The sequence below is a fragment of the Dendrobates tinctorius genome, unplaced genomic scaffold (assembly GCF_039654945.1).
Source record: "Dendrobates tinctorius isolate UK_male_01 unplaced genomic scaffold, ASM3965494v1 ptg000342l, whole genome shotgun sequence".
Classification (NCBI taxonomy): Eukaryota; Metazoa; Chordata; class Amphibia; order Anura; family Dendrobatidae; genus Dendrobates; species Dendrobates tinctorius.
In genome coordinates this window covers 1,948,495-1,973,750 of record NW_027362008.1, presented here as the reverse complement: position 1 = coordinate 1,973,750, position 25,256 = coordinate 1,948,495, and the positions used below count along the sequence as shown (strand labels likewise).

The 25,256-nt window shown below is 45.8% G+C and overlaps 3 protein-coding genes across 4 annotated transcripts in view; 1 reads left to right on the top strand and 2 right to left on the bottom strand.

Annotated features, from left to right (window-relative positions):
• LOC141074931 (uncharacterized) overlaps positions 1–25,256 on the top strand; it is a 1,026,924-nt gene that overhangs the window by 721,062 nt on the left and 280,606 nt on the right. The window lies entirely within an intron of this gene.
• LOC141074948 (uncharacterized) overlaps positions 4,902–25,256 on the bottom strand; it is a 157,679-nt gene continuing 137,324 nt past the window's right edge. The window contains 1 exon segment of the mRNA XM_073562276.1: positions 4,902–6,550. Coding sequence (XP_073418377.1) covers positions 5,199–6,550 — 1,352 coding nt within the window. The 3' untranslated portion in view covers positions 4,902–5,198.
• The window catches only part of LOC141074945 (uncharacterized), a 38,713-nt gene continuing 20,144 nt past the window's right edge, over positions 6,688–25,256 (bottom strand). Inside the window, exons 5-9 of the mRNA XM_073562274.1 lie at positions 24,135–24,232; positions 23,978–24,056; positions 23,743–23,877; positions 23,540–23,657; positions 6,688–6,823 (exon numbers count right to left, since the gene is read on the bottom strand). Of these exons, the coding sequence (XP_073418375.1) occupies positions 23,641–23,657; positions 23,743–23,877; positions 23,978–24,056; positions 24,135–24,232 (329 nt within the window). The 3' untranslated portion in view covers positions 6,688–6,823; positions 23,540–23,640. The remainder of the gene's footprint in view (positions 6,824–23,539; positions 23,658–23,742; positions 23,878–23,977; positions 24,057–24,134; positions 24,233–25,256) is intronic.

Genomic DNA, 25,256 nt, shown 5'->3' with positions numbered 1-25,256 from the left:
AAATAGTGGTTTACCCCCACATATAGGGTATGAGCGTACTCAGGACAAATTGCACAATAACTTTTGCAGTCCAATTTCTCCTGTTACCCTTGGTAAAATAAAAAAAAATTAGACCTGAAGTAATTTTTTGGGTGAAAAAGTTAAATGTTAATTTTTTTTTTAAAACATTCAAAAAATTCCTGTGAAGCACCTAAAGGGTTAATAAACTTCTTGAATGTGGTTTTGAGCACTTTGAAGATTGCAGTTGTTAGAATGGTGCCACTTTTGGGTATTTTCTATCATATAGACCTCTCAAAGTGACTTCAAATGTGATGTGGTCCGTAAAAATAAAATGGTGTTGTAAAAATGAGAAATTGCTGGTTAACTTTTAACCCTTATAATAATAATAATACATTTTATTTCTATAGCGCCGACATATTCTGCAGCACTTTACATTTCAGAGGGGACTTGTACAGACAATAGACATTACAGCATAACAATAATCACATAGATTATAACAAATACCAAGAGGAGTGAGGGCCCTGCTCGCAAGCTTACAGTCTATGAGGAAAGAGGTAGACACGAAAGGTGGGTGGTAACAGTTGCCCTGATTGTATGGACCAGCCATAATGTTAAGTGTGTATCAGTACAGACACAGAGGGCTAATGGATGCATAAAGCATGTGGGAACATGATGCGGGGAACCTGGTTATGGTAAAACTTTTGGCTGTGCCACACAGGGATAAGTTAGGTTAATGTGTTGAGGCGGTAGGCCAGTCTGCATAAATGCGTTTTCAGGGCACGCTTAAAATTGTGGGGATTGGGGACTAATTGTATTGACCTGGGAAGTGCATTCCAAAGAATTGGTGCAGCACGTGTAAAGTCTTGGAGACGGGAGTGGGAGGTTCTGATTATTGAGGATGCTAACCTCAGGTCACCAGCAGAACGGAGGGCGCGGGTAGGGTGGTATACTGAAACAAGGGAGATGTAGGGTGGTGCTGAGCCATGGAGGGCTTTGTGCATGAGGGTAATAAGTTTATACTGAATTCTGGAGTGGATGGGTAGCCAGTGTAATGACTGGCACAAGGTAGAGGCATCGGTGTAACGATTGGTGAGGAATATGATCCTGGCTGCAGCATTCAAGACAGAGTGGAGAGGGGAGAGTTTGGTAAGAGGGAGACCGATTAGAAGAGTTACAATAGTCGAGACGAGAATGAATAAGAGAAACAGTAAGAGTTTTTGCAGAGTCAAAAGTAAGAAAAGGTCGAATTCTAGAAATGTTTTTGAGGTGCAGATGACAAGAGCGAGCCAGTGATCGAATGTAGGGGGCAAAGGAAAGATCGGAATCAAGTATGACCCCAAGACAGCGGGCCTGTTGTTGGGGTGTAATAGTGGAACCACACACAGAAATGGCAATGTCGGGTATAGGTACATTAGTAGAGGGAGAAAACACCAGGAGTTCAGTCTTTGGTTCAGTTTCAGATATAGTGAGGACATGATGTTAGACACAGCGTTTAGACAATCGGCGGTGTTTTCTAGAAAGGCTGGCGTGATGTCAGGAGAAGAAGCGTATAATTGGGTGTCATCAGCATAGAGATGGTACTGGAAACCAAATCTGCTGATTGTTTGACCAATAGGGGCAGTGTACAAGGAGAAGAGGAGGGGGCCTAGAACCGACCATTGAGGGACCCCAACAGTAAGGGGAAGGTGAGAGGAGGAACCGGCAAAAGATACAGTAAAGGAGCGGTCGGAGAGATAGGAGAACCATGAGAGAACGGTGTCCTTGAGGCCAATGGAACGGAGGATAGTGAGGAGGAGCTGATGATCCACAGTGTCGAATGCTGCAGAGAGATCCAAGAGAATGGAGTAATGACCATTTGATTTAGCTGTTAGTAGATCATTAGAGACTTTAGTGAGGGCAGTTTCAGTGGAGTGTAAAGAGCGGAAACCAGATTGGAGAGGGTCAAGAAGAGCGTTATCTGAGAGATAGCAGATAAGACGGGAGTGGACCAGGCGTTCCAGGAGTTTAGAGATGAAGGGAAGATTAGAGACAGGTCTATAGTTAGCAGCACAGTTTTGGTCGAGGGATGGTTTTTTAAGTGGTGGATGTATGATGGCATGCTTAAATGAAGAGGGAAAAATACCAGGAGAGAGAGAGGTTAAATATTTTAGTTCGGTGAGGGGTGACAGCAGGGGAAAGGGACTGGAGATGTGACAGAAATGGGTCACTGGTGCAAGTGGTTGGGCGAGAAGATGCAAGGAGCCTGCTTACTTCTTCTGTGACTGGTTCAAAATCAGAGAGTGAGTTAGATGCAGTGGAGGAGGGAGGACAGTGCATGGTATGAGGTGAATGGGAAATAATTTCCTGTCGGATCTGGTCAATTTTTTCTTTGAAGTAATTGGCCAGATCGTCAGCTCGGAGCTCCGTGGTTGGGGCCTGTACTCTTGGGTTGAGTAGAGAATGAAAACTGTCAAAGAGACGTTTCTAGTTATTGGACAGTGAGGTGATGAGGGTGTTGAAATAGGCTTGAGGTGAAGGGCAGTGTTGTATGTTCTAAGCATAAACTTAAAATGGATGAAATCTTCGTGTAGATTGGATTTTCTCCACAGACGTTCGGCGCACCTGGAGCACCGCTGCAGGAAACGTGTTTGCAGGGTGTGCCAGGGTTGTCGCCGTCTGCGTTGTGGTGTTCTATTTATAGGAGGTGCAAATTCATCCAGGGCACTTTGAAGTGTTTCATTGTAATGCTTCAATGCAGAATCAGGACATGAGAGGGAGGAGATAGGGGCCAATGAAGACTGCAAGTTCTTCATAAGTTTCTGGGTGTTAATGGCCTGTATGTTTCTATAAGTCTGGACAGTGGGGGTGACCTAAGGAGCCTGGCAGTTCTTGAGAGAACGAACTTCCTAGCAAAAAAAATTTTGGATCCCAAATTGTGCTGATGTAAAGTAAACATATGTGAAATTATTAAGTTTTTGTGTGCTGTATCTCTGTGATTTAAGAGCATAAAAATTCAAAGTTGGAAAATTGCGAATTTTTCAAAATTTTTGCTAAATTTCCATTTTTTTCACAAATAAACGCAAGTCATATGAATGAAATTTTACCACTAACATGAAGTACAATATGTCACGAGAAAACAATGTCAGAATCAGCGGGATCCATGGAAGCGTTTCAGAGTTATTACCTCATAAAGGGACAGTGGTCAGAATTGTAAAAATTGGCCTGGTCATGAACATGCAAACCACCCTTGGGGGTAAAGGGGCTAAAGACTTAGTCAACTCCTGGACAGTTTGTGATGTAACGTGGCATTGGTTGGATGGAGCAAGACATGAGGTCCCAGATGTGCCTGATTTGATTCAGATTTGGGGAACGGGCAGGCCAGTACATAGCATAAATGCCTTCATCATGCAGGAACTGCCGAGACTTCAGCCACATGAGGCCTAGCATTGTCATGCATCAGAAGGAACCCAGGACCCAGTGCACCTGCATATAGTCTCACAATGGGTCTGAGGATCTCATCCCTTTACTTAATGGCAGTCAGGCTATAATTGAATAGCACATGGAGGGCTGTGCTGTCCTCCAAATAAATGCCTCCCCACACCATTACTGACCCACTGCCAAAGTGGTTATGTTGGAGGTTGCAGGCAACAGAAAGTTCTCCATGGCATCTCCCGACTGTCACATGTGCGCAGTGTGAACCTGCTGTCATCCGTGAAGAGCACAGGGCACCAATGTTGAATATGCCAATATTCGTGTTCTCTGGCAAATGCCAATTGCCCTGCACTGTGTCGGGCTAAGTTGGACGTCAGACCCTCATTCCATGGAGTCTGTTTTTGACAGTTTGAGCAGACAAAAGGATGTTCGTGGCCTGCTGGAGGTCATTTTGCAGGGCTCTGGCACTGTTCCTCCTTGCATAGAGGTAGCGGTCCTGCTGCTGGATTGTTGCCTTCCTACAGCCCCCTCTACGTCTCTTGATATCTGCTCCATGCTCTGGCTCACTGTGTTTGAGCGAGAATACTCATTGATCGGGTTTCCGAGTATTTTGGAGTGCTCGGTGATTTAGTTTTCATCACCTTAGCTACATGATTTGCGACTGCTAGACAGCTTGAATACGTGTAGAATGCCTGCTTGTTAGGGAATTCCCACATGTATTCAGTCTGTCTACAAGTCGCAAATCATGCAGCTGAGACGACGAAAAATAAATCTCTGAGCACGCCAAAATACTCGTAGACCACCCGAGCATGCTTGGGGAGACCCGAGCAACAATGCTACTCGCCCATCACTAACAGCTACTCTTTTTGCCACAGCTAACATTGATGTGCCATCCTGGATGAGCTGCACTAACTGAGCAACTTCTGAGGGTTGTAGACACAGCCTCATGCTACTGTACAGTACCTCTTGGGGTGAGAGCAATGACAAAATGCAAATGCGACCAGAACAACAGCCAAAAAGGATGAGAAAAGAGAAATGGTCTGTGGTCACCCCCTGCAGAACCACTCCTTTATAGGTTGTCTTGCTAATTGCTGATCTTTTCTACTTGTTGTCTCTTCCATTTGAACAACAGCAGGAGAAATTGATTCACCATCAGTGTTGCTTCATAACTGGTCAGGTTGACATCACGGAAGTGATTGACTTGGAGTCACATTGTGTTGTTTAAGTGTTCCCTTTATTTTTTGAGCAGTGTGTATACTGGATTAAATATTTTTGGATAAATCCTGAAGATCAGTGAGAACATACTATCAGGTCATTATTTTGTGGTGCGTGTTCTTTTTTCCAGTGTTTTGCTGCCTGGTTATGACTGCTCAAGATGCAGAGGAAGAAGTACAGACCCCTAGAGACAAACCTCTGATAACACTCAGTTGGGCTTAACATAAAATTTAACCTAAACTTTCAAGCTAATACCTCAACAAAGGAGATGAAAATTAAAATCTGAAAAAAAATTTTTTATTAAGCTCTGCAGCCACTATGCAATGATGGGACCAGTTTAACATGCTCAAGCGGCTGGTAGGTCCCCTTTAAAGATCCAAATAATTTTTATTTTTTTCCCTATTTTTTTTTTCAAAATTTGTTGTGGATTTGCCAATAAAGGCTGATTTCGAATCAAATTGATTCAGCAAAAGTGGAAGTGTTCCAATGCCTTCAACTGCCCTGAAAATACATGTACGACACTCTCAGGTCTTCCACCGTTTATGGAAACGTACAAAACACAGTGAACATAACTACAGTTTCTTTCTTTCATGAGTTCTCTTATGTAGAACAAGATTATATTTTTGTATAAAACGTCTCTCACACAGTGGACATGAATACGGCTTCTCTCCAGTGTGAATTTTCTCATGTGTAGTAAGACTTGCTTTACATGTAAAAGATTTCCCACATTCGGAGCATGAATACTTTTTTTCTCCTGTGTGAATTGTCTGATGGTTAAGAAGTTGTGATTTATGTGTGAAACGCTTTTCACATTGTAAACATGAAAACAGTTTCTCCCCGGTGTGAGTTGTTTGATGTACAACTAAATAAGATTTAGTTTTAAAACGTTTCCCACATTCTGAACATGAATACGGCTTCTCTCCAGTGTGACTTCTCTGATGACGAACAAAACATTCTTTTCGTGTAAAACATTTCCCACACAGTGTACATGAATACGGCTTCTCTCCAGTGTGAATTTTCTCATGTATATCAAGAATTGATTTATATATAAAAGATTTCCCACATTCTGAACATGAATATAGATTCTCTCTTGTGTGACTTCTCTCATGTGTCAGAAGATTTGATTTATTAGAAAAGCATTTCTCACAGTTTGAACATGAATACGGCTTCTCTCCTGTGTGAATTCTCTGATGTTTAACAAGATTTGGTTTATTAGTAAAGCATTTCCCACATTCGGAACATGAATATGGCTTCTCTCCTGTGTGAATTTTCTGATGTTTAACGAGATTGGTTTTAATAGTAAAGCATTTCCCACATTCGGAACATGAATATGGCTTCTCTCCTGTATGAATTCTCTGATGTGTAGTAAGACTCCATTTATTTGTGAAGGATTTCCCACATTCCAAACATGAAAATGACTTTTCTCCTGTGTGAATTTTTTCATGTCTAACAACTTCGTATTTATGTGTATAACATTTCCCACATTCTGAACATGCATAGGTCTTCCTTCCTGTATGCATTCTCTGATGTCTAATAAGACTCCCTTTATATGCGAAGGACTTCCCACATTCCGAACATGAAAGTAGCTTCTCGCCTGTGTGAATTCTCTCATGAATAACAAGTGTTGATTTTTTAGTAAAGCATTTCCCACATTTTGAACATGAATATGGCTCCTCTCCTGTGTGAATTCTCTGATGTGAAATAAGAATATTTTTAACTGAGGACTTCCCACATTCGGAACATGAATATGGCTTCTCTCCTGTATGAATTCTCTGATGTGTAATAACATTATTTTTAACTGTGAAATCCTTCCCACATTCCGAACATGAATATGGCTTTTCTCCTGTGTGAATTCTCTGATGTCTAACAAATTTTGATTTATATGTAAAGCATTTCCCACATTCTGAACAGCAGTATGGCTTCTCTCCTTTGTGCTTTCTTTTTGTTAAAAAATCTGAGCTTCTAGTAAGTTGCTTGTCACCCTGAAATCTTGTATCCACTTTGTCACCTGGAGTTGTGGTTACAATGTGAGATTGCTCAGGAGAGGGTTCCTCATGATTAGGAGGATTATAAGAAAGTGAAGTGCTGTGAAGTCCAGGAGGTCCATGAAGGGTAATGAGGTTTTCTCCATTAGACTGCTTCCCGATATCTTCTTTCTTACAATTTAATGATAAACTGTTATTCTCACAAGGATTTCCTAAAAAGAAAGGTAGACTGAATGTAACTTTTTTTTATCAACACAAAAGGGATTTTAACTTTTTTTTTTTTTTATGGAGCTCACACTGAAGACCCTCATCAATGAAAGGATCGGTAATAAGAAAGGCAACTAGATACGGTAACATTAACACAATGACGGGTAAAGTGAACAACACTTATATACTGGTGACATTGGCACAAGTCAGGGGTGGTAGAGATTAGTCAGTAAATAGACAGTTTTGTCATCAGAAACTACCCCCTTAATATATCACCAGTGCCATTTCTCTCTCTCAAGCTTCCTATCCAGCCCTTAGTGTAGAAAAGTGTCCACACAATTAAAAATGGAGTTTTACCCATTTCATTACCGTATGTAAATAAGATTGACTAGTCTCAATGGTGGTCCTACATCCAGGAGCAGTTGAGCTCCAGCCACCGTAATCATGTACTCAGTATATGGCTAAGGGCATGATAGGAAACCTTAAAGACTGCAATAGCTCTGAAGGCACATGAAGGGGGTAAATCCTAAATTACAGGCGCACTTTAAAGAGGACCTGTTAGAAAACAAAAAATTGAGATAAATAACTTGTAAAAATCCTTTATTCTGCTCTTTTCTGCTCCACGCTGTGTCAATCCATTGCAGACATATTCACATTTATCCCTCCTGGAGCGAACTATGTGAAATCTTTGCGTTCTTCAGTTGTCTCTGGTGACGTGGTTTCTCCAGCCTGCCCAGATGCTGATAATCACAGCTTGGCAGCCTCAGCCTGCTAGATCAGATGCCGAGCTGTGATTAGCAGCGTCTGGGAGGGGTGAAAGCCAATGTCCCCAGAAAAGACTCTGAAGAAAGCCCAGCTGGACGGCAGAGTAGAGATTTCACACGAGGCGACAACCCTGGCACATCCTGCAAACACGCTTCCTACAGTGGTGCTCCAGGTGTGCCGAACGTCTGTGGAGAAAATCCAATCTACCCGAAGATTTCATCCATTATAAGTTTATGCTTAGAACATACAACACTGCCCTTCACCTCTCAAAACAAACCTACTTCCAACACCCTCATCACCTCACTGTCCAATAACCCGAAACGTCTCTGACACTTTTCATTCTCTACTCAACCCAAGAGTATAGGCCCCAACCACGGAGCTTCGAGCTGACGATCTGGCAAATTACTTCAAAGAAAAAATGGACCATATCCGACAGGAAATGATCTCCCAATCCCCTCATACCATGCACTGTCCTCCCTCCCCCACTGCATCTAGCTCACTCTCTGATTTTGAACCAGTAACAGAAGTAGTAAGCAGGCTCCTTGCATCTTCTCACCCAACCACTTGCACCAGTGACCCCATGCCATCACATCTCCTCAAGTCCCTTTCCCCTGCTGTCACCACTCACCTAACAAAATATTTAACCTCTCTCTCTCTTCTGGTATCTTTCCTTCCTCATTTAAGCATGCCATCATCCAACAATTACTTAAAAACCATCCCTCGACCAAAACTGTGCCGCTAACTATAGACCTGTCTCTAATCTTCCTTTCATCTCTAAACTCCTGGAATACCTGGTCCACTCCCGTCTGATCCACTATCTCTCAGATAACTCTCTCCTCGACCCTCTACAATCCGGTTTCCGCTCTTTACACTCTACTGAAACTGCCCTCACTAAAGTCTCTAATGATCTTCTAACAGCTAAATCTAATGGTCACTACTCCATGCTAATTCTCTTGGATCTCTCATGGATCACCAGCTCCTCCTCACTATGCTCCGTTCCAACGGCCTCAAGGACACCGTTCTCTCCTGGTTCTCCTCTTCTCTCTTTGACTGCTCCTTTACTGTATCGTTTGCTGGCTCCTCCTCCCCACATCTTCCCCTTACTGTTGGGGTTCCTCAAGGATCGATTCTAGGTCCCCTCCTCTTTGTACACTGCCCCTATTGGTCAAGAAATCAGTAGATTTGGTTTCCAGTACCATCTCTATGCTGCTGACACCCAATTATACGCTTCTTCTCCTGACATCACACCAGCCTTTTTGGAAAACACCAGTGATTGTCTTACCACTGTCTCTAACATATTGTGTACTCCCTCTATCTGAAACTGAACCTGTCAAAAACTGAACTCCTCGTGTTTTCTCCCTCTACTAACCTACCTATGCCTGACATTGCCATTTCCGTGTGTGGTTCCACCATTACTGCCCAGCAACATGCCCGCTGTCTTGGGATCATACTTGACTCCGAGCTTTCATTCACCCCCCACATCCGATCACTGGCTCGCTCTTGTTATCTGCACCTCAAAAACATTTCTAGAATTCGATTTTTTCTTACTTTTGACTCCGCAAAAACTCTTACTGTTTCTCTTATTCATTTCTCGTCTGGACTATTGTAACTCTCTTCTAATCGGTCTCCCTCTTACCAAACTCTCCCCTCTCCAATGTTTCTTGAATGCTGCAGCCAGGATCATATTCCTCGCCAATCGTTACACCGATGCCTCTACCTTGTGCCAGTCATTACACTGGCTACCCATCCACTCCAGAATTCAGTATAAACTTATTACCCTCACCCACAAAGCCCTCAATGGCTCAGCATCTCCTCCCTCGTCTCAGCCTACCACCCTACCCGTGCCCTCCGTTCAGCAAATGATCTGAGTTGAACATCCTAAATAATCAGAACCTCCCACTCCCATCTCCAAGACTTTTCACGTGCTGCGCCATTTTCTTGGAATGCACTACCCAGGTTAATACCATTAATCCCCAAACCCCCCAGTTTTAAGCGTGCCCTAAAAACGCATTTGTTCAGACTGGCCTACCGCCTTCAACCTAAATATCCCTGTGTGGCTCATTTCAAAATTATTTTACCATAGTCAGGGTTCCTCGCATCATGTTCTCACATGCTTTATGCATTTAATAGCCCTCTGTGTCTGTAGTGTTAAATATTTAGACTGTTAACTGGTTCATGCAGCAACAGGAACACCCGATTGTTACACTATGGCTGGTCCATACAATAAAAGCAATTGTTACCACCCAACTTTCGTGTCTCCCTTTTCCTTATAGATTGTAAGCTTGTGAGTAGCGCCCTCACTCCTCTTGGTATCTGTTATGATCTATGTGATTATTGTTATGCTGTAATGTCTATTGTCTGTGGAAGTCCCCTCTATAATGTAAAGTGCTGCGGAATATGTTGGCGCTATAGAAATAAAATTATTATTATGAGCTCCAGAAAAAACAAATCTGAATATAAAATATCTGTGCAATAGAGTGACACAGAGGAAGATGGAAAACAGCGGAAGAATCAAGGGGCGCTAAGGGCTATGTACAAGGTATTTAACCCAATTTTTGGAGCAAGTGACAGGTTCTCTATACAGTTTATGTTGGAAGTAGGAAACATTATTAAACGTATGTAAAGGTAAGGAGGTCAGCGTGTCTGAAAAATAAAATGGTTTACCCAGTGTGCACCGAGGTCCATGGGGGAAAAAGTACAGCATCACAAAATACTGCAATAGTTAATGCTGGATGGTTAGACTGCCAGTGCGCCCCCTGTCCACCATAAAAGTGCTTGTAATGGGCAAGAAAGTATGAGAACCGGACCATGGAGCAGTATAAGATGGCCTCTGCTAATGAGTCACATAGTCATTTCCATCATGTGGACTGCAGGTGATTGTGCGTCAGTTCCCTGGGGCAGAGCTGGAGCACAGAGGCGCTAGAAGACTTACCCATTACTGATCGGAGATGACCGACACTACTGATCAGACTATGTAGATGGGAGGAGCTCTGCCTGTAGCCCCTCCCCCTACACAGAATCTGTGGCCACCGTCGTCTCCAATCTCAGTAATTCCCTTTTGATAAAGCAAATGCGAAACGCGCGTCAGGGGGTGAACGTGGTTCCCTGGCATCTTGACATTTCCATCATGGGTAAGCACTGAAACATGGATTTTTGTGAGTACTCACCGTAAAATCCTTTTCTCCGAGACGCTCATTGGGGGACACAGAGACTGTGGGTGTGTGGTACTGCCGTCTGGAGGCTGACACTAAGTATACAAAAAACAAGTTAGCTCCTCCTCCGCCGCATACACCCTCGCCCCGATAGCTGGCAGAAACCAGTTTAGTGCAAAAGCAGTAGGAGAACATAAAAGCGAATTAGCCTTACCGCAGAAAATCATATGTCTGAAAAAAGGACCACCCAATAATAAACCAAGAATTACACTAATCAAATAAACAAGAGCCAACTAGCTATCAGGGTGGGTGCTGTATCCCCCAATGAGCGTCTCGGAGAAAAGGATTTTACGGTGAGTACTCACAAAAATCCATGTTTCTCCTTCGTCTCATTGGGGGACACAGAGACTGTGGGACGTCCTAAAGCAGTCCATGGGTGGGAGCAACTCACCGATCCAAACCGCATGCTCACCTGTTTAAAGGTGTGCCACTGCTGCCTGGAGAATTTTCCTACCCAGGCTCGCATCTGACGAAGCCTGAGTATGCACATTGTAATGCTTAGAGAACATGTGCAGGCTTGACCAGGTCGCCGCCTTGCATACCTGCTCTGCCGAAGCGCCCACTGCCCGAGTCGAGTGCGCCCCTATTCCAGTTGGAATCGGCGTGCCTCTGATACGGTAAGCCTTTTGAATAGTTAGGCGAATCCATCTGGCTATGGTCGACCGTGAGGCTGCAAGCCCTTTCCTGCGCCCTTCGGGGATCACAAACAACAAGTCTGACTGGCGAAAAGGTGCTGTCCTTGACACGTACCTCCTGAGGGCCCTTACTAGGTCCAGCGTGTGGAGCGCCTTCTCGACTCTGTGTACCGGAGCTGGACATAAAGAAGGCAAAACAATGTCCTCATTAATATGGAAAGAGGACACAACCTTCGGCAGAAACGGCGGCGGTGGTCTAAGGACTACCTTATCCTTAAAAAAGGTCAGAAACGGAGCTCTACAGGATAGGGCTGCCAATTCCGAGACCCGCCTAATGGAAGTTATGGCTACCAAAAACACGACCTTCCTGGAAAGGTATGACAATGCGACTTCCTGCAATGGCTCAAAAGGAGCTTCCTGCAGGACACCAAGAACCAGATGAAGGTCCCAGGCGTCTATGGGCGCTCTAAAGGGGGGCACCAAGTGAGACCCCCTGAATGAATGTCTTGACCTGCATATTGGTAGCGATCTTTCGCTGGAAAAGGACAGACAAAGCCGATATCTGTCTCCTCAGGGAACTCGGGGCCAAACCTGCGTCTAGGCCTGACTGCAGAAAAGCCAGAATGTTGGGAACCGAGATGGACAAAAGGCGCAACCCCGTGCTCTCGACACCAGAGAAAGAAAACATTCCAAGTGTTATGATAAACCCTCGCCGAGGCCGGCTTCCGGGCGCTAACCATTGTAGCAACCACTTCACGCCCAAACCAGGCCTGGGTCAGAATCCAGGATTCAATGGCCATGCCGTCAAACACAGGGCCCCTAAGTTCGGGTGGTAGATCGGCCCCTGGGACAATAAGTCTGGCCGTTCCGGTAGACGCCATGGCACGTCTGCGAGGAGCTGTACTAGATCCGCGTACCAAGCTCGACGGGGCCAGTCTGGAGCCAGCAGAATTGCCGGGACCCTCTCTATCTTGATCTTTCTGATGACCCTCGGGAGAAGAGGCACAGGAGGAAACAGGTATGGGAGCCGAAACTGGCTCCATGGAAGGACCAACGCCCAACTGCGATTGCTCGCGGATCCTGGGACCGGGCGACAAACATGCCCACCTTGGCATTCTCCCTGAAGGGATCCACGTCCGGAGTCCCCCACCGTTGGCAAATCTGCTGGAAGACCTCGGGATGCAGGGACCATTCCGCGGCCATGGCACCCTGCCGACTCAGGAAATCTGCTGCCCAATTTTCCACGCCTGGAATGTGAACACCTGAGATTACTGAGTGGTGCCTCTCGGCCCACCGGAGTACATGCTCTATCTCGCGCATGGCTGCCTTGCTGCGCGTGCCTCCCTGGTGATTCACGTACGCCACTGCCGTGGCGTTGTCTGACTAGGCCCGGACTGGGCGACCTCCTAGCCAGTGCTGAAAATGCTGCAACGCCAACCGCACCGCTCGAATCTCCAACAAGTTGATCGGAAGATGAGCCTCCTGGGGTGACCACTGCCCCTGTGCCGTGTGATGACGAAATACTGCTCCCCAACCGAGAAGACTCGCGTCGGTTGTGACCACCAACCATTGGTCTGGAGGAAATGGTTTCCCCTGAAGGAGAGAGGAGTCGCGCGTCCACCAATGAAGTGCTCGTCGGACCGGAAAGGACAACCTGCACTGATGATCTAGGGAAAACAGACTCCTGTCCCACGCTGCCAAGAGAGCGTGCTGCAGGGGCCGAAGATGAAATTGAGCAAACGGAATTGCTTCTATTGCCGCTACCATTCTCCCTAGAACCCTCATCCCAAATCGAATTGTGTGAGGGCCTGGTTGCTGAAGACTCCGAACTCCCTGCCGGAGCGCCCGAGCCTTGTCCTGAGGGAGAATTACCAACCCTCGGGACGTGTCGAAAATCATCCCTAGGAATGGAATCCTCTGAACTGGGATAAGAGATGACTTTTTTCCATTGACCAACCATCCTAGGCGAGATAGGGTATCCAGCGTGATGCTGACATTCTCCTCGCATGCTTGAAAGGACGGCCACTTTACTAAGAGGTCGTCTAAGTACGGCAAAACCACTATGCCCCGAGAATGAAGAATGGCCATAACGACCGCCATTACCTTCGTGAATACCCTGGGAGCCATGGCTAGCCCGAACGGCAGAGCCACAAATTGAAAATGCCGGCCATCGATTGCAAACCGAAGGAACTTTTGATGCGGGGGAAAAATAGGGATGTGCAGGTAGGCATCCTGAACACCGACTGAGGCTAAATATTCTCCTTGCTCCATGGCCGATATCAGTGACCGGAGGGATTCCATCTGAAAGTGCCTGACTCTGATGAACCTGTTTAGGAGCTTTAGGTCCAGAACCGGTCTTACTGTTCCGTCCTTCTTGGGGACCGCGAACAGGTTGGAATAAAATCCTTGAGCCTTTTCGCCCTCTGGTACCGGGAGAATGACCCCATTGCTCTGGAGAATCCTGATGGCTCCTAGCAACTCCTCTGCCCGGGACTCCGATTTGGGAAGCCGGGAAAGAAAAAAATCGCCTTGGCGGATGTCCGATAAACTATTTTGTACCCGGATGACACTAATTCCGCCACCCATGCGTCGTGTGCCACCTTGACCCAGACGTGGCAGAACCTGAGCAGACGACCGCCTACTCTGCTGTCTTCGGGTACCTGATGCCTCGAGTCATTTTGCTGAGGGCCTCGAGGACCTGGCCCCCCTTGACCTGGGTGGACAGCCCCGCATCCTCCCCAGCGGGTTGGCTTTATACGTGACCTGGCGCTCTCTGTCTTGGTTGTAGCGAGCTGGGGCGGTAGAACTGGCCGCTGTTGCCCATACGGGGGCGTGAAATGCTCGAAAGCGTGCCTGCGGTTGACGAAAGGGCGGTCTACTCTTCTGCTGTGGGAGAAAGCTGCTCTTTCCCCCTGTGGCATCCGAGATGAGTTTGTCTAATTTCTCTCCAAAAAGTCGGTTACCCTGATATGGGAGGGACATTAACGATTTCTTAGAAATTGAATCAGCCCGCCATAGCCTTAGCCACAAGGCTCTCCTAATGGCGATAGCGTTTGCCGCCGCTAGTGCCGCACAATTAGCCGCATCCAAGGATGCATTAGTCACCCGCCATCGCGATCTGATTTGCTATCTCAGACACCTCTATCGGCAAATCTCTATCTTGCAGGACTCTATTCAAAGACTCTGACCATGACATCATGGCCTTGGCCACCCATGTTGCCGCAAATGAAGGCTAAAGTGCTGATCCCGATGCCTCATACACTGAGCGGGCTAAACCTTTCATCAGCCGATCCGTGGGGTCTTTAATGGAAGAACCACTAGGCACTAACAACAGGGATCTTGAGGCCAGGCGTGACACTGGGGGATCCACAATCGGAGATTCCGTCCATGTCTTACAGAGCTCTGGTGCAAACGGGTATCTCGTCTCTAGCGTCTTTTGTCCCGAAAAGCTCTTGTCTGGACGTTCCCTGTGCCGTTGCACCATGTCCTCGAATTCTGGATGAGTGCTAAACACCCTATGAGGTCGCCTGGCCTTTTTAAAAGATATCTTATGCCCTGCGGTTAGGGAGACATCCTCCTCAATACCTAGAGTCTGATTGACCGCCTCAATGAGACTGTCTACCGTCTCCCGACACCTCGGGGTATCCAGGTCCAGGGATTCCTGCATGTCCTCATCCGAACTCTGCTCGCTCCCAGACAATGGTGACGGTGAGCGAGACGCCGCACTCACGGATGCCGAAGCACCGGAGGGGCCCGGAGATGCCATATGGGATATCTCCCTGTACGTCTGTTTAGAGAGAGAGTGCGGCCCCTGCAGGCCGGCGGCTCTTGTGAGGTGGATGAACCTTCCCAAACAGGCGAGCCGTCGTCTCTACCCCTATCCGGGGCCTGAAGGGTCTCAATCTCCTTCGTAAGCGAAACCATAGACCGAGAAAGTGATAACGCCCATTCCGGGGGATCAGAACCCCTGGGCTCCGTTGGAGGGGAGGGCTACTGGGCGCGTTCGGAACTACAGGCTTCACATAACTTAATAGTCTGCGCTCGCGTGAACACAGCCCCACAGGAAAAGCATGCGGTATAAAGGAACGTGTGCTTTTTCCCTTTTCCAGACATACTGCAGAAAAGGCCAACTTTCTCTCTCTCTCTTTTTCCCTTTTTTTAAAACATAAGGGGGAATGAGGAGGAGGAACACTTGCCCTAGTGTGGATCCGGGACGGGGTCGCACTTACCCAGCTCCTGCTGTCTCCCCGCGCTCCTGCTGTCTCTTCCTCTCTGGGTAGGCTGCGATGCTCTGCTGACCGCGGCCTACCCTGTTCTGAAGCCGGGGCCTCAATTTTATCCAGCGCCCGCCCTGGACATGCAGCTCCAGCCCTGAGTTGCTGGGGCATACGACTTGTATTAAAGTGTTCGTCGCTCTTCCTAAGCCGGCGCTAGCCTGGAGCCTCTCGCTGCACAGGGGCCCTCCCAGCCCAACCATACCTCCTTGAGGACATGAGGTAATCCATCTTCGGACGGTGCAGGCACCCTAGCTCCGTCCGCCTTGTCTGGGCGAGGAGAGGGACCGTCCGCCGCCATGCAGCACTGCCGTCATGCGTTTGTGGAGCAGTGGGGGCGCACAGACTAGTCTTGTGCCTCTGTGCAAGCCCATGGTTTCACTACCTAGGGGTGGACAGGGCTAAGTCTGGCATAATGTCCCACGTCGCGGGAGAGGAAACGTGGAGGGACACTCGCACGTGGTCGCCCGTTGCTGGTTTGGGGAAATCGGATCCTTTCAATAGGATGCGTTGCCCCTGTCATATCTTCTCAGAAAATAAAAAAGAAAAATAGATGTCTGGGGAAAAGTCCCAGAGATGTCCCTTGGTGCGGGAAAGGATACGCGGAGGCGATACTCGCGCGTGCTCGCCCGTTGATGTTTTGGGGAGATCGGACCCTTTCAATAGGGTCCGTCGCCCCTATCTCCTCTTCATAGCGAGAAAATATATATAAAAAAAAAAAAAATAGTCTGGAGAAACCCAGACTGCGTGTGCCTCCATCAGACACTAAGCAAAAACTGGTTTCCGCCCGCTATCGGGGCGAGGGTGTATGCGGCGGAGGAGGAGCTAACTTGTTTTTTGTTTACTTAGTGTCAGCCTCCAGACGGCAGTAGCACACACCCACAGTCTCTGTGTCCCCCAATGAGACGAAGGAGAAATATTATTTTGGGACACTTAGTTGTTTTTTTTCCCCTCAGTTGACACAACGTCAGCATGACAGTCTGAGGAAGCTTGACTTTTTTCAAATATGTGTCAGCATTAATATAATACTAGTTTTATATCTACGATTGCAAGTATTTGTAGCTGACAACACACAAATGATGCTTATGACTTCATGTGCCTCTATCCTACTACCATGATGTCGATTTATATTTTTATATGCCATGGACCTATATTTTCTTACTAGGGTCATATGTCCTGTAGATGTGCTTGTTTTTAATCATTTTTTTTTTATTGCTATGACATAAAAGACATTGTGATTTTTCAGAAATAGCGTATGAAAACTAAATTTTTTTTTTTAAAGTTTTCAATGTAACAATGTTTCCTAACTGAATAGAGAGTTTACCCCGGAACTGAGAATTCTAAGACGGAAGAAGAAATGCGCAGATTCTGCTGTGACATGTTACAGAGTTTCCTATTTTCTATTCATACAATTCATGAAATTTATTATTCTTTATCGAGTGTAATAAAAACTGATCACAAAGTTGTGTATAACATACGGTACCAATGAGCAATACCGTCACCACGTAAAATGCATCACTGATGGCTTATAACACTATATATCACTTATGGCTGACGGCTGTCAGAATTTGGGAACACAAAAATGTTTGGGGAAAAAAAAAATGTATTTATTGTAGAAAAGTCGTAAAAGAAAAATTAATCTAGAAACATTTTGCATCATCTTAGATTAATTGTATTGCCCACAGTTCCAGCAACCCTCCACTGAACAAACACTACCCTGTTGTGAACTCTCTTAATCCGACTTTTGAGGCAGGGCTCCCTCTGGTGGATACTGCTGGTAGTGGAGCTGGTCAACATGATGTTAATCCAACAGCTGCAGAGGATGATTGGAGAAGTGGGGGTAGTGACTGGGAGTATATAAGCGAGCAAGCTTCTCTCAGTGACTGCCGGTGATACTCCTGTCTGTGCAAAGTGAGGATTTCTGTCTCCTTCCTGATCCTGCATTTTCCATCTAAGTGTCATTTGATAAATCCTTTGCATCTGATTTTGCCTTGCTGTCAGGAGTCAGCTGGCTCCCCCTGGGGCTGCTGGCTCCTGCCCTGTATTTTTGTATCTTGTGTTTGTTTGCTCAGTCCCCTGCTGTATAAACCTGTTGCTAGCGACCAGTTCACACCTGAGTGCTGATATAGTGGGGGTGAGGTTGTGCTAACCTCAGTATTTTTGTGCTTCAGTCGTGTTGGAATTTTTAGGGTTTTTGCGTGATTGCAGACAGTGCCTTTTCTGTCCTGTCCTATCTAGTCCTTAAGGGCCCCATCATTTGCTTACTCTAGTTTCTGTCTGTGTTTGTGTTTCATCTTGTCTCACTGACAATATATGTTTGGGGGCTGTCTATTCCTTTGGGGATTTGCTCCGGGGCAGTTTAGATTTCACCTTTCTGTCTTTAGGCTTAGATAGTCCTCCGGCTGTGACGAAGCGTCTAGGGTATCGTAGGTACGCTCCACGGCTACTGCTAGTTGTGTTGTTAAGATCCGTGGTCTGCAATCCGCTGAGTGACCAACCTCTCTGGTGTTCTGGTGGCATAGCCTTTTGCGCTTTCCTCCTGACCCATTCATAACACTACACATTTCCCTTTTCCAGTCCCCTATGGTGTCCTCTGCCCCCTCAGCTCAGATCAGTGGTCCCTTCCCCCGCTTCCAGGATGGCAAGTGCAGTGGCATGGGGGGTGCAGTAATAATTCTACCCCACCCTCCCCTGCAGTGACCTATGGGGCAGCGCCACATCCTATTAACTCCCGCAGTCTGCTGGGCATCACCAGTTACAGATCTATTCTGCACCTGGTTTCATTGCTCCCGTCAGTCGGTGATAAAGCAGCCGTCCTCCTCCTCATATAATGCACCCACCATATTATACCGCGCTGTGCATTCACAGTTGCTCATTTTCTATCCAGTTAATTCTTCTCTTTTCTCTGCTCTTTGTAGAAACAGGAAGTCTCTTGTCCTTGCATTTATCAATCACTTCTTCACCTCCTCCCCCTGCCAGGGACCTGTGCAGTGACTGATGACTCATTCAGGAAAAATTAACCTCCAGTTTCTACATAGACCGTGGAAGGATTCAGCTGTAACATAAAAACCACAAAAAGAGGAAAGAATCCTCCAATATTCAAGAAAAAACAAAAACAGACAAAGATGCTTACCTGTCTAACTATGGCCTGTTTCACACTTCCGTTTGTTGCCATCAGTCAAAATTCGCCGTTTTGCAAAAAAAAACGGATCCGCCATTTTTTTGACGGATCCGTTTTTTTTCCCATTGACTTGCATTAGCCGCGGATTTTGACGGATGGTCATCAGTTGGATTCGTTGTTTGACGGATCAGCCATCATTTTGGAGTCCGCTGTCTTGAGTGGACGGACAATGCAACGTTTTTTGTCAGCGTCAAAACAGCGGAGAGCAACGGATCCGCCGCTATCTGCCATTTGTTATAATGGGCGGCGGATCCGTTGCCAACCGTTATTTGACGGATTCCAGCAACGGATCCGCCTTTTAACACTGAGCATGCCCGGAAGAATTTTCTTGCCATAAATTTAACCCCAAATTCCATTCTGGGAGAAAATTCTCTCCCTCTCTCTCTTTTTCCAGGCTCAGATATCTTAAAAATTCACGAACTGGCACTAAGACGGATCCGTCGAAAAACGGATCCTGCTGCATCCGTTTGTGACAAAACGGAGACGGATCCGTTTTTTTCACCCTCTGGCGGATTTTGACTGACGTCAAAAAACTGAAGTGTGAAACAGGCCGAAGCCTCAATACAAATGCACTAACAGGGTGCAGCGGACCCAAGTAAAATGGCAACTGCACAGGTGCAAAATAGCAAATGAGACAGCCAGCCTACAATCAGGGATTGGCCGTGTGGCACACCGTGCAAAAAAAATATATAATCTGTATGTGGCAATGTTCACACAAGGAATGCAGAGCATCAGGATCACAGCCTATTAATGACGCCCTATGGTGGGCTGCCCAGTGCTAACTATAATAATATATAATATTATAATAATAATAATAATAATAATAATAACAATAATGCATCCTGTGTGAACAGAGGCCACAGTTTACAGAACCATTTGGGCCCAACTGCAAAAAATAAAAATAAAGTGCACAAAAACATATCAATATATGTAAGGTATTAGTTGGAAGATTTTTTGCTTTTTTTTGTGGTTTTTATGTTAGAGTAGGACTTGCAAGTGTAAGGACCCTTGACGTGGGTTGCCAGCTTACGTATTATGGCCAGAATATCAACTAATACCTTACCTTGGTGTGACTTCTCTCATCTACAACTAGAGCTGATTCTTATGAAAAACATTTCCCCCATTATAGGCCTTACAGATCCATTTTTGTTATTGATTTTTAATTATTTTTCTCTTAGTTTTTCATCCTCACATTCCAGGAGTAATAATGTTATTTCTCACTTATCTGTGCAGTTCTTCTGCTATTCAACCTATAAATGTAGGAAAATACTGACACCTGGGTGTTACCATTCCCTTTGTCAAAAGGGCGTTCCCCTACATTGTCCAATCAGTGCTGAGTGTCAGAAACTGTGGGGCCGCATGCATGGAGAATGGTAACACCCCGTTATCATTTTATTCACAAATCTAGGGGGAACAACCGGGAACCTGGGCAGGAGTATATATTTTTGGAAACACAATTCTTGTCAGAAAGTATTTTCATCCTATTTATAAGTAAAAAAAAAAAATAAAAACTGAGAAACCGGATGTTTTACACCCGGGGGCAATGGTGCCTGAAGGAGAAACCAGAATGCAGTGATTGATGGGGGCGGCCCAATACTCTTCTCCATACAGTGAATCTATCCATATTACAATACTGGCCGTAAATGAATATAATCCGTGCATGGTAAAGGGCGCCCGCTCTGGGCAGGTGTAAGGAAGACCGGGCTGTGGGTCCGAAACTGCTGGGGTCGCACGTATTGTTGCAGGGGGAATGGAAATTGAGGATGGAGGAGACCCATGACCTGCAGAGAGGGCGTGTGGTGAGTCAGAGGAGGATAAGGGGTTTTGTGCGGGAAGTGAGAGTGAGAACCTGCATCGCACGAGTAGCGTCAGGCTGCGCGGCAGTGAAGGGGGACGAGTGCAGAAAGGACCGGGGAGCGTCGCCGGGCGTGCAGAGCAGAGCATGCAGAGCGGGAGATTGTTGTGAAAGACACCCGGCTGTAAAGTAGCGTGATGGACTAGGGGCTCAATGGGTCACACCGGTGACTGTTCGTTGCCGCCAGAAGAGGGAAGACTGAATGGGGAGGAGGGGGAAGACTGATTTGTGAGGAGGGGAAGCTTTAAAACCTCAACATCGGCCTCAGCCGGCAGCCAATCATCTATCGGACTCTGAGAGAGAAACAGACAACTGAGTCACGATGAGTGAAACTGATGAAACAGACGGATAAGCTGAATTACCGTTACCCTGTTTAACTTCCATCCCTTTAAATATATTTCCCTTGTTTTCTCCCTGCGAGGAGATGATCCGTTTTGATTAAGTGAATAATAGTTCACCCCTGCTCTGTGAGTCTGTGTCACTGCATCCGAGTACCTGTGTTACACAGGATCTTGTCTCCATGTTTATACATTGATTACACCAGGTCTCAAAAACCAACATGATTGTCAGATAATGACAACTATAGATGTGCTGTATAAACAAGCGGGCCAAGGTTTCAGCAGATGGTAACGCAGGTAATGGCACAAAGTGGGCTTGCTTAGAAAATCTATCAACTACTACACATACCACTAAGTTGCCCTTGGAAGGGGGAAGATTAGTGATAAAGTCCATGGACAGGTGTGTCCATGGTTTATCCGGAATTGGCAAAGGCACCAATTCCCCGGACCTGAGAGCTTTTAGAGCGAGCACACACCCCACAAGTATTTACAAACCTTTTGATATCAGTACCCATAGAGGGCCACCAAAAACCCCTAGCCACTGCCCCCCGGGTAGCTGCAATCCCAGGGTGAGCACTTAACACAGAATCATGAAATTCTTGCAGGAGTGTGAGATGGAAATGTTCGGGTACAAACAATTTACCTGGGGGTTTATTCCTGGGAGCTTGTGCTTCCAGGATCTCTCTCTCTGTAACTCAGAGGAGATTTCGGCTACAACCACTCCTGGTTGAAGAATGGAGGAGACACAGAATCAAAACTTCGGGATAAGGCATCTGCCTTTACATTTTTAGACCCTGGTCGGAATGTAATAGTAAAATGAAATCAAGAAAAGAGAAGTGCCCACCGAGCCTGTCTGGGGGTCAATCTCTTAGCAGACTCAATATAGGCCAAATTTTTATGATCAGTGATGACCGTAATGGGATGAGCAGACCCCTCCAAAAAATGCATCCATTCTTCAAAGGCCAATTTAACCGCTAACAATTCCCTGTTACCGACATCATAGTTTCTCTCGGCTGAAGAGAATTTTTTAGAAAAAAAGCACAGGGTTTGAGGTTAGTCAGGGTAGAGGGGCCCTGGGACAACACTGCCCCACCCCCACCTCCGAAGCGTCGACCTCCATGATAAAAGGTCTTGACGAATCGGGTTGTACCAACACAGGGGCTGTAGTAAAACACTTCATTAATGCCAGGAAGGAATTTTTTGTGGCCACGGACCAATTTTTTACATCTGCCTCTTTAAGAGTGAGGTCTGTCAAGGGTTTCACCACCTGCGAGAATCCTTTAATGAACTTCCTATAATAGTTTGCGAAGCCCAGAAATCGCTGCAACCCCTTCAGGTCATGAGGCTGCACCCAATCTGTAATGGCCTGAACCTTCCCTGGATCCATGCAGAATCCCTCCCCGGATACAATTTCACCCAGAAAAGACAGTTCTTGCATAAAAAATGAGCACTTCTCCAGCTTAGCGTACAAATGGTTCTCCTGGAGTCTCATAAGAACCGTATGTAAATGGTGTAAGTGTGACTGAGTGTCCTCAGAGTATATCAAGATGTCATCCAGGTAAATGACTACATAACGTCCATTCACACCAGGGGTCAGACACACAGCCAGAACAACAGTATAGCTGACAGGAATCCTAGTCTTGAGTGAGTATAAATAGCCCTCCCAGATCCAAAGGGAGGCCAGCAAAAGATAACCCTGCGAGAACTGGATATTAACCATGACCTACACCATGATAATCATGTGTCGTCACTCGTCAGCACCAGGAAGAGGCTGCTACATCACTGAGATCCATAACCTGTAACACAAACTCAGTCATTTATATGATCCCAGCAAAGAGCAAACATGAACGGCATACTAGGGCACACAAATCACCACATTACCAGACGGAGCTATTTATCTGAAGTATTGCGGCATATAATTCAGTCAAAAAATGGAGGTGCTTGCATGAAAAAAACATGAATATTTCAATGTGAAGCGAAAAAAGAAGAAATATGCAGCACTCACCGATATAGCTGAAAAACTGTGCGTCTTTATTTCACATAAATTCCATCAATAGATGTGTGGACATGCAGGACGTTAGAGGAATGTTAGGGGAGGGAGGTGCCGGACAACGGCTGTTACGCGATTACTCGCTTGTACGGTTTCAGTCATTTATATGGCAACAAGGGACTTGTTGAAAAAAAATATGGACGGAAAGGATGAAAGTAATATTCACAAAGGTAAAGGAAAACTAAATCTGTGCTTCCTAAATCATTAAGAAGAGATGTGAAGGCGGCCCCGTTATTCATCGGTGCACCGCCGGACTCTACAGGAGAAGCCGCGCCATCACCGGACGCTACTGCTGTGATGTGGACAGTGGATAAAGCTTCACTGCACCGGAGACTCCACACGATATCACACACCGGTCATCATCATCACACACCGGTCATCATAATCATTATCACAGCAATTATCACATACCTGTGGAAACATCTACCGGAATCTCCTCCTTCCAGTCACTCACACAAGGCTGATCCCCACTCGTCATCGCTTCTTCTTCTGTCTCATCCTTCATTTTATTCTTAGTCGGATCTTCCTCCTGATATATCAGATGTAACAATCAGCACAATACAAGAAACCACCAAAATCTGTGACACCTATGACCTCGATCAGAAATGTCCCACCATATACAGATCCGGTACAGGGCTCAGCGCCGTCTACCTGATGATCCTCCGGGATGTTGTGATTCTCCTCTGGACAGTCCTGGGGACACAGAGGACGGGGACATCTCTCTGGTGGATTTATCCTCCTGGATCCATCTGTGGAGACACAGTGATGGGGTAGATTGTGTCATGAGATGAGATAATGGCAGTGGTAGTAGGTGACCACAGAACAGACATGACAGTCTCCCCTCCTCACCCTGCTGATCGGCCCATATTGCGATCGCCTCTTGTGCTCCATGTATAACCTCAACCTTAATATCAATCAGATCTTCACCCTAAAAAGAAAAATGTAAGATGAGCTCAGGTCCCATCACTTCATGGTCAGATGTTGTGGGGGCTTCAGTGTCATCTACCTGATGATCCTCCGGGATGTTGTGATTCTCCTCTGGACAGTCCTGGGGACACAGAGGACGGGGACATCTCTCTGGTGGATTTCTCCTCCTGGATCCATCTGTGAAGACACACAGACTGAATACATGACCTGCCGTGTATCTGTCTATATACAACTATACATTGTTGTGGTCGTCACCACCGGTACCGAGATCCCAGCACATTGTGGCCACAAGTATGAAGTGATAATCAGTGAGGCCAAAGCCTTATGCTCTCCGCTCTGTACTCGGAGGATGAGGACACTGAGGAGAGGGACAGGGAAGACCCTCGTCAGATGGAGGCGCTGTACTAAGAATCACAACTTCTCTAAGTTTCGTCTCCACCAGTGATGAGTTACTGTGTTTTTATTCCTCTTTGATAGAGATAAATCTCAACATTCACCTGGATATAGCCATAACGGTTTATTTTCCATCCCTATAGCAGTACGAGGGCTCGTTTTTAACGGGACAGATACAGTGAAGCTGACCCGGCAATATGATTCTCCACGTCAGTACGAGTACGCAGACACCAATCATGTACAGGTTTATTTTTTTATTTAAGTGGTGAACAATAATTCCAAAATCCCTTACAAAAAACAAAAAATCTCTTTCTTGGTCGCCATTTTCCAAGAACCACAACGCTTCCATGTTTCGGGACATGGGGCCGGGTGAGGGCTTATTTTTTTGTGCAATGACCTGACGTTTTTATTGATATTATTTTGGGGCAGATACTGTTATGGTAAATATTTTATAGTTAGTTTTGATTATTATTTTAGACAATTAAATCAACCTATAAATCTTTATTAATTTTGCATTTTAATAATAGCTTTATAAGTGTTATTCATAAAAGCAATAACACCGGGCGCTGGCTCTATATACAGGTGTCTGACTGTTAACCTTTTAATGTCTATGTTTGAAATTCTAGTTAATTGGACAAAGCGAGCTTCAAGGACTTCTACGGAATTCATAATAAACTTCTACAGGAGTCAATTTATGACTCGTTATTAATCCAACTAAAATACTTTCTTTCCCCAATTAAAATATCTTCTCTCTTAGGTAATGTAATGTAAGAAGCCATTCCTATTTTTCTTATCTCTGTGATTGTAA